The 14,205-nt window shown below is 35.2% G+C and overlaps 1 protein-coding gene across 14 annotated transcripts in view; it reads left to right on the forward strand.

Annotated features, from left to right (window-relative positions):
• Window positions 1–14,205, forward strand: part of CFAP20DC (CFAP20 domain containing) — a 267,642-nt gene that overhangs the window by 11,574 nt on the left and 241,863 nt on the right. For 12 of the 14 annotated variants that reach the window (XM_070359614.1, XM_070359613.1, XM_070359611.1 and 9 more), the window contains one exon: window positions 1,729–1,801. The exons of the other annotated variants lie outside the window; for them this stretch is intronic. In XM_070359614.1, the coding sequence (XP_070215715.1) occupies window positions 1,729–1,801 (73 nt within the window). The remainder of the gene's footprint in view (window positions 1–1,728; window positions 1,802–14,205) is intronic. 14 annotated transcript variants of the gene reach the window in all.

Here is a 14,205-nt window from a genome sequence, read left to right on the forward strand (position 1 = left end):
ACCGTATGGTATTGTCGTACTTCTTTTAATCTTAGAAGTGAAGCCTTTTGGAAACTAGGGCTTCTATATGTGAGGGAGTTGAATTACAACACTTTATTTTTTTTGAGGGCAAGCATCTTTCATATCTAAAAATGTTCATACAGAAATGCCCTATGTGTGTAGCTCTTTGTGTTTGAAGAGAACAGTTGCTGATTCAGTGAGATCTGTGACATAAATTAGGACCTTTTGTAAAGAGAGATTTCATTTATCCCAGTGCTCTCTCAGCTCTCTTTATGGGGCCTTTCTGCAGTGGAAAAAATACTGTAGGGCCAATCAATGGAAAATACAAGAGAGAGATTGATTAATGGTGTTTTATTTAAGTTGGCCTCATCTGGGTATTTCATTTTGGTTTTGTGGTCCAGAGCTCTAGTTGTCTTGTTGGCTGTTCCCATAAATGTGGTAGAACCTGATTCCTAGAGAATTTTCTAAGATCAGAGACTATTACCTCTACTGATGACTCTTTGCAGCTTAGTATTTTAAGTAAAATTTATCCTTGTATGTTTGATTTTTAAAATATTAAGCACATTTGGTCAAATAAGTTTATTGATTAGAAACTAGATTTGAAATAAAATATAGGAACTATTTAAGTTCTTCAGGAATGTTGTAAAAATTTAACATAAGAATTCTAAACCAGAGCATTTTTATATGTAGACTATCCAAATAAAAATTGTTACTTTAAAATACTTAAATTTGTTAAGTCTACTAAGTTGGGATGAATAGAAAACAGCATTCATGTTAGACCAGTTACCTTTCTTGAAGCGTTTTCTCCACGTATTGGCTTGTACTATTAGATTTGTAGGAGAGGTTCACAGTTGTATCAAGACATCTCCACTTCCTAAGCAACATTCCACATTAGGGAAAAACAAATTCCTGGAAGTCATGTTTCAGGAGGAAGTGATACTAAAACATTCATTAAAAGCATCATAATTGAGATATCAAGTGAAAGTTCAAAAGCTAAGAGGAAAAGAATTAAGTGAATAGGTCTGAAGAGGTAATACAAAGTCAGCTGATTTTTGAAGCAGTTGTAGACTTCAATTATCAAAAGTGCCATAGGTCTTTCTCCAGGTATTTTTAATTCAGATGAAGCTGATGATGGTGAATAAAAGCTATAAGTTTTTAATTTGTGAGCATTAAATTAAATATATTTTAAATTAACAAAAGGTATTTAACTGAAAATATGTTCCTCCATCTATCTCATTTTAGACACATTTAAAACCATATGAACTAGGTATGGCTCATCAACTGTTTTTCTGATCTATTATTTTTCGTTAAGTTGTTAAATACAGTTAAAATTGTCAGTGAATAAGAATAATTGCTACATGCTTTTATGACTGCCTTAATGAGAAAACCTATAGTTCAGTTTTATATGTGTCTATTGAATGTGTACACTTTCTTGCAACCTAATAAAAACAGTAAATAAAAAAGTATTATTTTATAAATTTTCATAAAGATTTCACCAAGCCCACAGATGGGACTTTAAAAGACAACATTTGTTGTTAGAGTTGGATTTGATTGCATCATTTTTTTTCTTTTGTAGTGAGATTGTAACTCGGGAGAGTGTTCTTGCAGTTGTGTATATTATTGAAATGATAGAAGCTTCAGCTTATTGATGGCATGTGATTGTTTTGTTTATATGTACATATAAATGATTCGGACATACAAACATATATTTTCCTCCTTTCATTTTAGTTGGACTGATCCAGAGGTTTCTTGTACTTCAGATTTACATACCCCTGGGACAAGACTTCTCTACTGAATTGCTGTAAGATATATAGAACTTCTTTCAGTGTTTTATGTGTATTAGACATTTGATCAATTGACGCAGTGCTAAGAGTCATTAATTACAACTGGCAGTTTTTGCATTAAAGAGCAGTGACTTATCAAGTCAACATGAAGTAATTAAACTAATTTAATAGTATTTCTGGATATACTGTAGTCTGGCATTTCCCTAAGGGGAGAAAACAGATTTCATCTGTTTAAGAAAATATCAAAGGATCCTGAATTTAATAATGAAGAGCCTATGATTTGAAAAGGTAGGAGGTTTCTGTTTTCTCCACACCCTCTCCAATGTTTATTGTTTGTAGACTTTTTGATGATGGCTGCTCTGACTGATGTGAGGTGATATCTCACTATAGTTTTGATTTGCATTTCTCTGATAACTAGTGATATTGAGCATCTTTTCATGTGCTTTTTGGCCATCTGTATGTCTTCTTTGGAAAAAATGTCTGTTTAGATCTTCTGTCCAGTTTTTAATTGAGTTGTTCGTTTTTTTGACATAGAGTTGCATGAACTGTTTGCATATTTTGGAGATTAATCCCTAGTTGGTCACTTTGCAAACATATTCTCTCATTCTCTGGGTTGTCTTTTCATTTTGTTTATGGTTTCCTTTGCTGTGTAGAAGCTTTTAGTTTAATTAGGTCTCATTTGTTTATTTTTGTTTTTATTTTCATAATACTAGGAGGTGGATCCAAAAAGATATTGATGTGATTTTTGTCAGAGTATTCTACTCTATGTTTTCTCCTAAGAGTGTTATAGTGTCAGGCCTTACATTTAGGTGTTTGATCCATTTTGAGTTTATTTTTGTGTCTGGTGTTGGAGAATGTTCTAATTTTATTCTTTAACATGTAGCTGTAAAGTTTTCCCAGCACCACTTATTGAAGAGACTGTCTTTTCTCCATATTCTTGCCTTTTTCATAGATTCATTAAGAATAGATGCATAGGTTTTTCTCTGAGCTTTCTACCCTGTTCCATTGATCTATATTTCTGTTTTTGTGCCAGTGCCATACTGTTTTAATAACTGTAGCTTTGAAGTATTGTCTGAAGTCAAGGATTCTGATTCCTCTAGCTCAATTTTTCTTTCTCAGAGTTGTTTTAGCTATGAGGGGTCTTTTTTGTTTGCATACAAATTTTAAATTTTTTGTTCTAGTTCTGTTAAAAAAATGTCATTGGTAAGTTGATAGAAATTGCATTGAATCTGTAGATTGTCATGGTAGTTTGGTTATCTTGACAGTATTGATTCTTGCAATCTAAGAGTGACACTACAGAGCACAGCACACAACCCCAAAACATGGTGTATCTTTCTATCTGTGTCATCTTCAGTTTCTTTCATCAGTGTTTCATAGTTTTCACAGTACAGGTCTTTTGTTTCCTTAGGTAGATTTGTTCCTAGGTACTTTATTCTTTTTGATATGGTGGTAAATGGGTTTATTTCCTTAATTTCTGTTTCTGATTTTTCATTGTTACTGTATAGGAATGCAAGAGATTTCTGTATATTACTTTTGTATCCTGAAGCTTTACCAAATTCATTGATGAGGTCTAGTAGTTTTCTGGTAGCACTTTAGGATTTTCTGTGTAGAGTATCTTAATGTTATTTACTTTTGTTGAGATATATTCAGTTTTTCTGTCTACATATAGATGGCTTGGGATATATTTGTTTTAAATGGCCTTGCTATGAACAAGTTGTTTAGCAAAAGTAAGAATATACAAATTTTACTCAGTTGAGCGCTGTTATCTGATGTAATTCTGAGAATGAAAATAACATTTAATTTCTGTACTCAGAATGGAATATTATTTAGGGACTCAATTATACATTATATTTAGTGTATATGTTTTCTAATTTTTCCTTGTAATTAATAGCTGTCCAAGGTCAAAGTCTTATTTTTAGTCTTTTATTTCCCCTGCTGAAATAAGTGACTTTTCCTATTAAGTTAATTTTGTACTAGATACACTGGTGCAGACCAAGGGCAAGGAAGAGCTTTCTTAATTAAGTGGGATTAATATAAATTTGAGGTTATCAGTTTCTTTTTTTATGTGAATTAAAATATTTTTTTAATTTTTTATTATTATTTTTTTACTTTACAATATTGTATTGGTTTTGCCATACATCAACAGAATTAAAATATTAATAGTATATGCATGTGTTGATAAAATATGAATTTTAGCTAATGACACATAGTTTTGTTTTCTGGAATGATAAAGAATAGATGGAACAATTTATGTTTTTATTTTATTCAACTTTAAATCTCAGTTAACTTCTAAGATTTTCTCTTATCATCTGCCATGGTCAGCAAGATTCTTTAAACTACTTCTAATAGTAACAAGACCAAGCAGCATTTGATGCTCTTATGTATCTTTTTCTAGTTCTGCAGAAAAACCATTTTCAAGACTCTAAAAACGTTCTAAAGGTACAGTGTACCATATAAAGCTTTATATTCAGTGTAGAGGAAAGTGGTTTCCTACCAAATAGAAGTAAGCATACTATATTTTATTTTTAAAGTTGTTAGGTTCCTTGCATAGAAATACAGTCCAGCCCGCTTATTCTCCTAATCTCTACCACCTATACACTGAGATTCTTCAAAAGCACTGGTAGGGATGCTGGTGGTTAGCCTTTTGATCACAGTTGTGCAGGAAACTTGGCTGAACCTCGGGACAGAATCTTCTGCGGATGAGCACTCTCTTCCTAAGCAAAATTATGCTTTATTTGTGCCCCCAAACACTTGAGCTTATCACTGTGGCCTGGGCAATGTATTGTTTTAACTAAGTTAATAATAATTAGGGCTTTAATTAGAGAAAGTAGTAGGTATCTTAGGTTTACCTTAGTCCTAGCAAGAGAGCAGTTGATATAAATAAGCCTGACCCTTTGTTACCATGTGATTAATGCACTTGAAGGATGGGAAAATACTTTCATGGGTGATAGAACTAATGGTCAGATGTTGAATTTGGTTGACTATAATCATAGAGTTTCTTGTTCTTATATATAAAGGACAAATTTTCCAGATGGTTTTAGTTTTATAGTTTTCGCAAAATAAATGTCTGGGACAAAAGGTCAGAATTATTAAATAAAATGGGGAAAACATTCTCTATCCTGACCCTGTGAAATTACCAGATTATAAGAAAATGTATTAACTCTACATTTGAATTTGTTGTTTATAGACAGTCAAAATATTTTTGCTATTTTAGAAAGTAATGACAGAGCCCATGTTTTACAAGAAAGAAGGTAGAGTAATGAGTTTTGATTGTCTTTCTAACTACAGCTTTTTATTTTCCTTAAATGAAAGGGCTTTCTTTCAGCACCCTTGGTGTTACTGTGTTTCTGGCAGCATAGCTCCAGGCCATTTTAAATAATATATTTCTCTAACAAGCTTGGAAAGTCACATAGCAGAAAGATATTTGACTTCTAAAATTTTTCATTGTCAAAATGGGAGAGGCATTTTGTTTCACAAAGATACACTTACACATCAAGAGTTTTTCACAAGCAGAGTCTTGCCAGATGGTGTGTATATTTAATACTCATTTCTTCAGCATCTTCCTATGTATCTCATGTCCACTGGGTGATTATACTGCTCAGGAGAAGGTCATACATCTGTGAGTTAATGGATGCCTTAGAACCAGCAACAGCTCTGCTTGAGGAATCCCTTGTGATTAGTCAGTCAACAAATTACTGAATTATTGTTAACTGTCATTCGGTGTGATAGGCATGGGAACGTCACTCTACCTTGAATCTGTCTACTTCTTCCCGCCTTCACTACCCTCCTAGTCCCAAGCCACCATCACATTTCCCCTGATCTCCTGCTACATAGAGCATCTGAGTGGATTTCCCAGATTCTTTTCTTATCCTTTTCCAATCTAATCTCTATACTGCAACTAAAGTGATCATTCTAAAAACCAGCTGGAATCTTCACTGTACTAAGGACAAGCTCCCAGATCCTTAAAGTTCCTATATGCTCTGGTTTCTTACCTCTCCTTGCTCATCCCATACTGCTCTGTTGTCAGCTATGTGAAAAATAAGTCTTATGAGATATAAATAAATGAGAAATAAATCTTACATTGTTTTCTAGCACTTTGACATTTTCCTTCACTACAACTATACCAGTTTGTATATTTATTTGATTATCTGTCATTTTGGATGGTCTTTGAGTTCTGTGATATTCTAGCACCTAATACAGTGTCTTACCCAAAAGCTCTGAAATATGTATGAGTGGGCAGGAGTGGAATGAGTATAGAAGACCCAGTCTCTGTCCTCATATAGTCTGCAGTGAGGGTGAGAAACCATTTAAAAAGCAATTAAAGTACATATTTGTAATGTTACAGTGGTACAAGAGCAAGGCATAGGGAACGTGTGATGGGTTAGGTAAAAGTAAGAGCACTGGCTTGGAACTAGACAGATCCAGAGTTAGATTCTGCTTTATCTCAGTGGGACTTTTGGCAAGTTCATAAGCTTGCCTCGGGTGTGGGAGGAGAGTAATAATTCCTACCTCACAGGTTTGTCAAAAGAATTAAACAAGAAAATTAACATAAATTAATAATGGATAATGTTTATTAAACACTTATTATATACTGGTGTTTTATTACATATTATAAATGTAATATATCCAGCACATATGTTATATATGATGGTTGGATGGCATCACCGACTTGATGGACATGAATTTCAGCAAGCTCTGGGAGTTGGTGATGGACAGGAAAGCCTGGCATGCTGCAGTCCATGGGGTCTCAAAGAGTTGGACACTACTGAGCTATTATATACTGGACTGAACTATTATATACTGGGCATGTTCTAAGCATTTTAATTGTTTTCATTCGATCTCCAAAATAAGCCTGAATAATAGCCATAAATATTGCCTCTATTTTACCATTGAGGAAACTGAAGCCCGGAAAGGTTAAGGAATTTGCCAGAGGTTACTGACTTAAACCAATAACCTTAGAGCCAGAAATCAAACTTAAGAGTCTAAATCTAGAACCTGTGCTCTGCAGCACTATACCATGCCTCCATATTTGTAAATTTTCTTTCTCACTATACATACAAACATATGTAGCAGGGATATTTAATTTGAATCTTAGAACAAGATGAAAGTGCTTAGACTTGTATATCTTATTTAGAGTCTTTCATTCTCAGCTGTTTGTGTTTCTATAATTACCCTTTTAAGAGATAAATACTTGAAAATAAAGGAAGAATTTTACTCAGGTATTTTTTACTTAATATTTCACATCTCAAATAAGATAATACTTTCTTATACTTTTTTCCCACAAAATGAGAGCTAAGAAACAACTTCACTTCTTTTTTATTGTTTCTTTACTTTGGTTCATGACTAGGCCTCTTTTTTTTCTTTAACATACACAAATTATATTATTCAAAAATCCTGTATCTGTGGATAAGGTGGCTTCAGAGCTTCATAACCTGATGAGAAATTATCGAAGCACGTTGTATTTTGCATGTAAACGGTGTGTTTACTGTGTTAGCACACAGTATATTTAGCATTAAACTAACAGAATTCTCACATACTTCTCTCTTTCATTATAAACCCACAAAAGAAAATATCCTCTCTTGCTTTTTACAGATAAACCACTCATTTTGACTTGATTATTTCTCAGTAGCAGTTTTCATTTTCAAAGTGTTTTAGTGTACCTGTGTCTCACTTTCACCTGAAGTTAAATGATTTCATAAACAACAGATTTTTAAGGAATTTTTTCATTCTGTGGTCTTTTCCATACATTTCATCATGGCAGTGGGAAGCCGGCACTCCCCTGTGAGGGCTGTTAGATGTTTCAGAGCCTGGGGCCAGACATCTGGTGCACAGGAGGAGCACCAAGAACCTGAGTTATTGGAAGAGAACCAACTGCATCTTGAAATAGAAATCCGGTTCACTATATTTGATGATGCCAATCACACTAAATGATTTTGGAATATTACATTTTGAACAGGAATTGCATTCATTTTACTAAATATTGTTGAGCTGCATTAATTCCTTTGTCTATCCTGATTTTGTCATTATCTCGATGAATTCTGAGAGATATTTTGTACTGTTAATGCCTCTGGTGAATTGACATTACTTTTTAAATTTTCACTCAGCTCCACCAGTGTTTTTTCAATATATGGGATGAAAACACTTTGAAAGCTGGTGGGAGCATCATATGCTATCTTGAGGAAGTTGAGATTCTTAGTTTGCAGATCCTAGGGAATATTATTGCCAGAAATTTTCATGTGTTGAGCCCTTAGCTATCTGGAGTACTGCTTCCATTTGGAATTTAATAAAGTAGATTCCTTAAAAAAAAGAGAGAGAGAGAAAGACCCTTAAAAGTGCCTTATTGACTCAGCAATCCCACTGCTGGGCAAAGACACTGAGGAAACCAGAATTGAAAGAGACACGTGTACCCCAATGTTCATCGCAGCACTGTTTATGATAGCCAGGACATGGAAGCAACCTAGATGTCCATCAGCAGACGAATGGATAAGAAAGTTGTGGTACATATACACAATGGAGTATTACTCAGCCATTAACAAGAATACATTTGAATCAGTTCTAATGAGGTGGATGAAACTGGAGCCTGTTATACAGAGTGAAGAAAGCCAGAAAGAAAAACACCAATACAGTATACTAACGCATATATATGGAATTTAGAAAGGCGGTAACAATAACCTTGTATGCGAGAGAGCAAAAGAGAGACAGATATATAGAACAGTCTTTTGAACTCTGTGGGAGAGGGGAAAAAAAGAGACAGATATATAGAACAGTCTTTTGAACTCTATGGGAGAGGGAGAGGGTGGGATGATTTGGGGAATGGCATTGAAACATGTATAATATCATTTAAGAAACGAATCGCCAGTCCAGGTTCGATGCAGGATACAGGATGTTTGGGGCTGGTTCACTGGGATGACCCAGAGGGATGGTATGGGGAGGGAGCTGGGAAGGGGATTCAGGATGGGGAACACGTGTACACCTGTGGTGAATTCATGTTGATGTATGGCAAAACCAATACAATATTGTAAAGTAAAAAAAAATAATAATAAATAAACGATAAATGGTTAAAAAAATGTAAAAAAAAAAGTGTCCGTAGTCCTTAGAAATTTTAGCTAAGCCTTTGTAATGTCTTCATTGCAGTTTTCTGAATTTGAAAATTGTGTCTAAGTAGAGTTTAATGATTTTTAACCAAGAATCCAATGCAGCCTAATATTTATGATGCCCATTCCAGAGTTTTTGTCTTGTCCTTTTGCTCTATCCTCAAGTTTTATGCTTTGGGGCTAGACACTTAAATTCTGTCTGTTTCCTCTTTAGTAAATGGTAATGTGAATGTTCTTCTTACAATTGCCAGAGCTAATCGGTGATACTAGATTTTTTTTTTCTTCCCTTAAGGAATACTGGGAGATTTAGGTTCAAATGCATCTCAAAGCTTCCTTTTCAATTTCTGTATCAGTAAAATGGAAGATTGAAACATACTCATCCTACAAAAAAAAAAAAAAGCTTTAGCCTCAGGATAATTTAATGAAAGTTACTCTTACATCGCTTTTTCTGTATTGTTATTAGTGAGCTAGACAAAGAGTTCAGAAAAGAAATGTAATAGAAATTTCAGGTTATTCTACCCTATTGAATTTTACTCCTACTGTCCCTTCTTCAGTGATATTGGAGACAGCAGACTCTTTTGAAACTTTAAGAAAAGGGAATATGGCCTCACAGCTGCAGGCCTATTCTTTTCACGCGTCACTGGTCTTCTTCAACCACTTTAAAGGCACCAGAGTTGAGAGAATACCTAAATTTGATAATTTCAGGTCAGAATGACATTGGTGAGAGCTTTTGAGATTGTGTCCATGTACCAAGCACAACTCTTCCTGTGGAACGTTTACTTCCTTTTTTGGTTGTTTTGGTGCCTTTTTTTTGAAGAAAATAGTGGTTGCTAAATAGCTCTTAAGTTATTTGTTTAAATCTTTTTTTGTCACTCATGTCTCTAAGCTGTGTTTAGAACTGGTCAAAAATGGTCTTTTTTAAACTACTTTAAACCAAACTACTTTGGTTGCTCTTTTTTAAACTACTAGTATTATATCTTAAAATGTTAATGACACTGTAAGTTTCATTAACATTTTGAATGCATCTTGTGGCTAATGCCAACTTCTGTCTTTTTCTTTTTAAAATCATCAGTATTTAAATCTCATTATTTTAATTATATCCAATTAAATGTGCTTGCATAATCAGTATATCTTGTTACATGCATTAGTAAAGAGAACACTTTAAGATACTTAGCACACTGACTTTCATCATATATTAAATTTGCATGCCTTAAAATAGATTTTATATGGAAGTTTTAGATAACACATGTGATAAGTATATAAATCAGATGCCAGAGTCTTTATCTGTTAAATAAATGTTCTTTGAGAATTCTTATCCTCTTGGTTCTTAGTTTGGTTCATTTTCATTTCCTAAATTATTTTATAGTACTCTGTAGATAATCTGGATGCATTCTGATGCATGCATGCTAAATAAGATATTAGCAAGAAAAAATTGCACATATATAAATATTTGGAAGTGTCATTCCTCTGTAAAATCCTCTATAAAATCGTCATAAAAGGCCATACATTTGTTAAAGCACTATACAGTTAAATGATTGCCTTATCCACTATTGGGGCAAAAGTCAAAGGCCCTGTGATGGATCCGATTATGGGCCTGAGAGTCACTGGCTATGCCGTGTATTAGTTTGATGACCTGGGCAAGTTACTAGACTCGTGTATGTGTTAAAGCCTCACCTGTACAAAGATTATATTTATACCTATTTATTGAGTAATTAGGAGAAGGCAATGGCACCCCACTCCTGTACTTTTGCCTGGAAAATCCCATGGACAGAGGAGCCTGGTGGGCTGCAGTCCATGGGGTTGCTAGAGTCAGACACGACTGAGCGACTTCACTTTGACTTTTCCCTTTCATGCATTGGAGAAGGAAATGGCAACCCACTCCAGTGTTCTTGCCTGGAGAATCCCAGGGACGGGGGAGCCTGGTGGGCTGCCGTCTATGGGGTCACACAGAGTCAGACACGACTGAAATGACTTAGCAGCAGCAGCAGCAGCATTGAGTAATTATGAGAATTAAACTGGATAGTGCCAAGTGGTAATTGTTCAATAAATATTAATTTATATTTTTATATCTCTAGATTTAGACATGAATGCAGGGATATTTAATTTTTAAATTTCTCTTCTGAAACATTTTGTGACAAGTTGGGCATGTCTCCAGTCCATGTGAAATTTCCATGGTACTCATCTCTGAAAAGAGGTGGGGAAGCAGGTTTTTCTTTAGAGCCTTTTATTTACCCTGCCACCTGTAAAGTGTGTTTCTCCTAGAAACACCTCTCCTAGCAGGATGGTAACTATTTCAAGAAGGAAAAAAGGAGAGAGAAATTAGGGAAGGAGAAGTAAATTCTTTTAAATTTTCTCAACATGTTTACGTGAGCAGAAGTTATGCAAATAAATATTTTCAAGACTGGACTAAAGCTGAGGAACACCCCATTTGGCATATAGATGAAAACTATAAGCCCATAATAGAACTCCCAAAGAGCTTTAATTAAAACCAATAGCCTGCCCTTTTTTATTGGAAGAGACTAGTGATCTTGCGTTTTCTATCCATTTCATACTTAAAAAGCTGTTACAATAAGCTGTTTCAAACAATGACAGTGCTATGTATAGTTGGGGATTTGTTGTGGTTGTTAGCAGTAAATAAGAATAGCTGTTCTGTTTGATACACATAGATATTACCATGCCATTTTTTTCTAAGGTTAAATATTGATTTATAAGGTGGGAAATAAAATATCTCAGCATTGTTTAAAGCCAAATATGACTCTTGATATAGCATAAACAGGGATTTGTAAAGTGTAAAATCACTGTATTTTAGAAATTGATGTTTTAGTGTAAAACATTTTAGTGGCTCAAGTTTCTGTTATTATGGAGAATCTACAGATCTTACCAAGTTCCTTATTTTTTCTAAATTTATTTTATTGGAATATAGTTGATTTACATTGTTGTGTTAGTTTTTGGTGTACAGCAAAGTGATTCAGTTATACATATATGATAGTTGCATTGCTCATCTCAAACTCCCAATCCATCTCTCCCCCACCCGTTGGAAACCACAAGTCTGTTCTCTATGTCTGTGAATCTGTTTCTTTCATAGATAAGTTCATTTGTGTCTTGTTTTAGATTCCTTATATAAGTGACATTATATGTATTTGTTTTTCTCTTTCTGACTTACTTCTTTTGGTATGATGATCTCTAGGTCCTTGCATGTTGCTGCAGATGGCATTATTTCATTCTTTTTTATAGCTGAGTAGTGTTCTATTGTGTGTGTGTGCGCGCGCACCATGTCTTCTTTATCCATTCATCTGTTGTTGGACTTTTAGGTTGTTTTCATGTCTTGGCATTGTAAATATTGCTGCAGTGAACACAGGGTGCATGTATCTTTTCAAAGTACGTAATGGTTTTGTCTGGTTATATGTCCAGGAGTGGAATTGCTGGATCATGTGGCAGTTCTATTTTTATTTTTTTGAGGAATCTCCATACTATTTTCCATAGTGGCTGCACCAGTTTACATTCCCACCAGCAGGGTAGGAGGGTTCCCTTTCCTCCACACTCTCTCTAGCATTTACTGTAGACTTAATAATGATGGCTGTTCTGACCAGTGTGAAGCTGGTACCTCACTGTGATTTTGACTTGCATTTTCTCTAATAATTAGCAATTCTAACTCCCTGTTTTTAATAGAAAAAAAACCTGAGACCCCCCCAAAAAAGGAATGTTCCTCAGGATCCAAGGTTTTTAGAGGCAAAGTGAACGTGTTAGTCACTAAGTTGTGTCCGACTCTTTGCAACCCCATGGACTGTAGCCCACCGGGCTCCTCTGTCCATGGAATTCTCCAGGCAAGAATACTGGAGTGGGTAGCCATTCCCTTCTCCAGGAGATCTTCCTGACCGAGGGATCGACCTCGAGTCTCCTACATTGCAGGCAGATTCTTTACTGTCTGAGCCATGTTAGAAATTAGAGTCAAAGCCAACAGTAAAATTCACAACTTCTGACTCTCTGCCATCTTTTCTTAGTATCATTGCTGCCTTTTAGTGCTCATGTTGGAAAAAGGTCAAGATATAGTGTGATTTTATAAGCATGGTTTCTGATAGTTTTAAGAAGTGACATTGTTTCTACAATTACTTTGGACTCTTAAGTTGCAGGAAATTAATTCTGTTAATGTAATTCAGATTTCTACCCCTCCCCCTTCTACCTTGCCCTCTAAAATTTATCACCAGGAATAAGTCAGATTCCATGTTTGGGTCAGGATTAGCAAGGTTGTAACAAATAATAGCAAAACAACTACTTATAAGAAGAATTATTTCATTGTTTGGGACAGTGGTCTATTTAAGTTATGTCAAGCAAAAATATAGGTTTTGGAAAAACATGGAGAGATAATATGGAACCTAACAGCAAAAGCTGATACAGCCCTTTTGGGAGGTGATAGTTGTCAGTGGCTTCTGTCTCTCTCTCTCTCTTTGGCAGCTACTCTGTCATCTCTCATTCTGTTTGTAAGTTTGCGTCATTCTTCTTTTTCATCCTATAAACCAGCTTTTCTGATTGCTTGTCATTGTGCACATGGGGAAATAGAGCTGCTAGTACATCCTTCTGTGACACTATAATCCCAATACTCATCACCGGCAGACCAAGTTCAGTCTGTGTATCTCCCAGTTCAGAAGTTTCAAAGAACAATCAGGATTGGTCCTTAACCAATCTTTGGGTTTCATCCAACTGTTTCATCTTTGTTTTTATCTTCAGAGGCTGTAAGCTAGAGCCCATTCCCTAAGAAAAGGGCCTGGGTAGGGCAGGCAGATGGACTGATAGACCTACCGAACTACTGAGTATAGACCCTTAGTAGTCACTTTAGAACCTCCTTTTTCCCACAGTCACCTGCCAGTTATCTCTACAGGTATTCCTGAGTGCTTCTGGGGGTAGTTAGGAGTGAATAGTGGTGAGAATTTTTATTAGAGTCAAATCTGCTTTGATGCCATGATTGTCCTAGCTGATATATTTCATTTACCAGGAATTTTGAAGTTATCTAAATAGTACCTATATGCAGGTCAGGAAGCAACAGTTTAAACTGGACATGGAACAACAGACTGGTTCCAAATAGGAAAAAGGGTATGTCAAGGCTGTATATTGTCACCCTGCTTATTTAACTTCTATGCAGAGTACATCATGAGAAACACTGGGCTGGAAGAAGCACAAGCTAGAATCAAGATTGGAGAAATATCAATAACCTCAGATATGCAGATGACACCACCCTTATGGCAGAAAGTGAAGAGGAACTCAAAAGCCTCTTGATGAAAGTGAAAGAGGAGAGTGAAAAAGTTGGCTTAAAGCTCAACGTTCAGAAAACG

This window comes from Bos mutus, chromosome 22, assembly GCF_027580195.1.
Source record: "Bos mutus isolate GX-2022 chromosome 22, NWIPB_WYAK_1.1, whole genome shotgun sequence".
In the NCBI taxonomy this organism is placed as follows: domain Eukaryota; kingdom Metazoa; phylum Chordata; class Mammalia; order Artiodactyla; family Bovidae; genus Bos; species Bos mutus.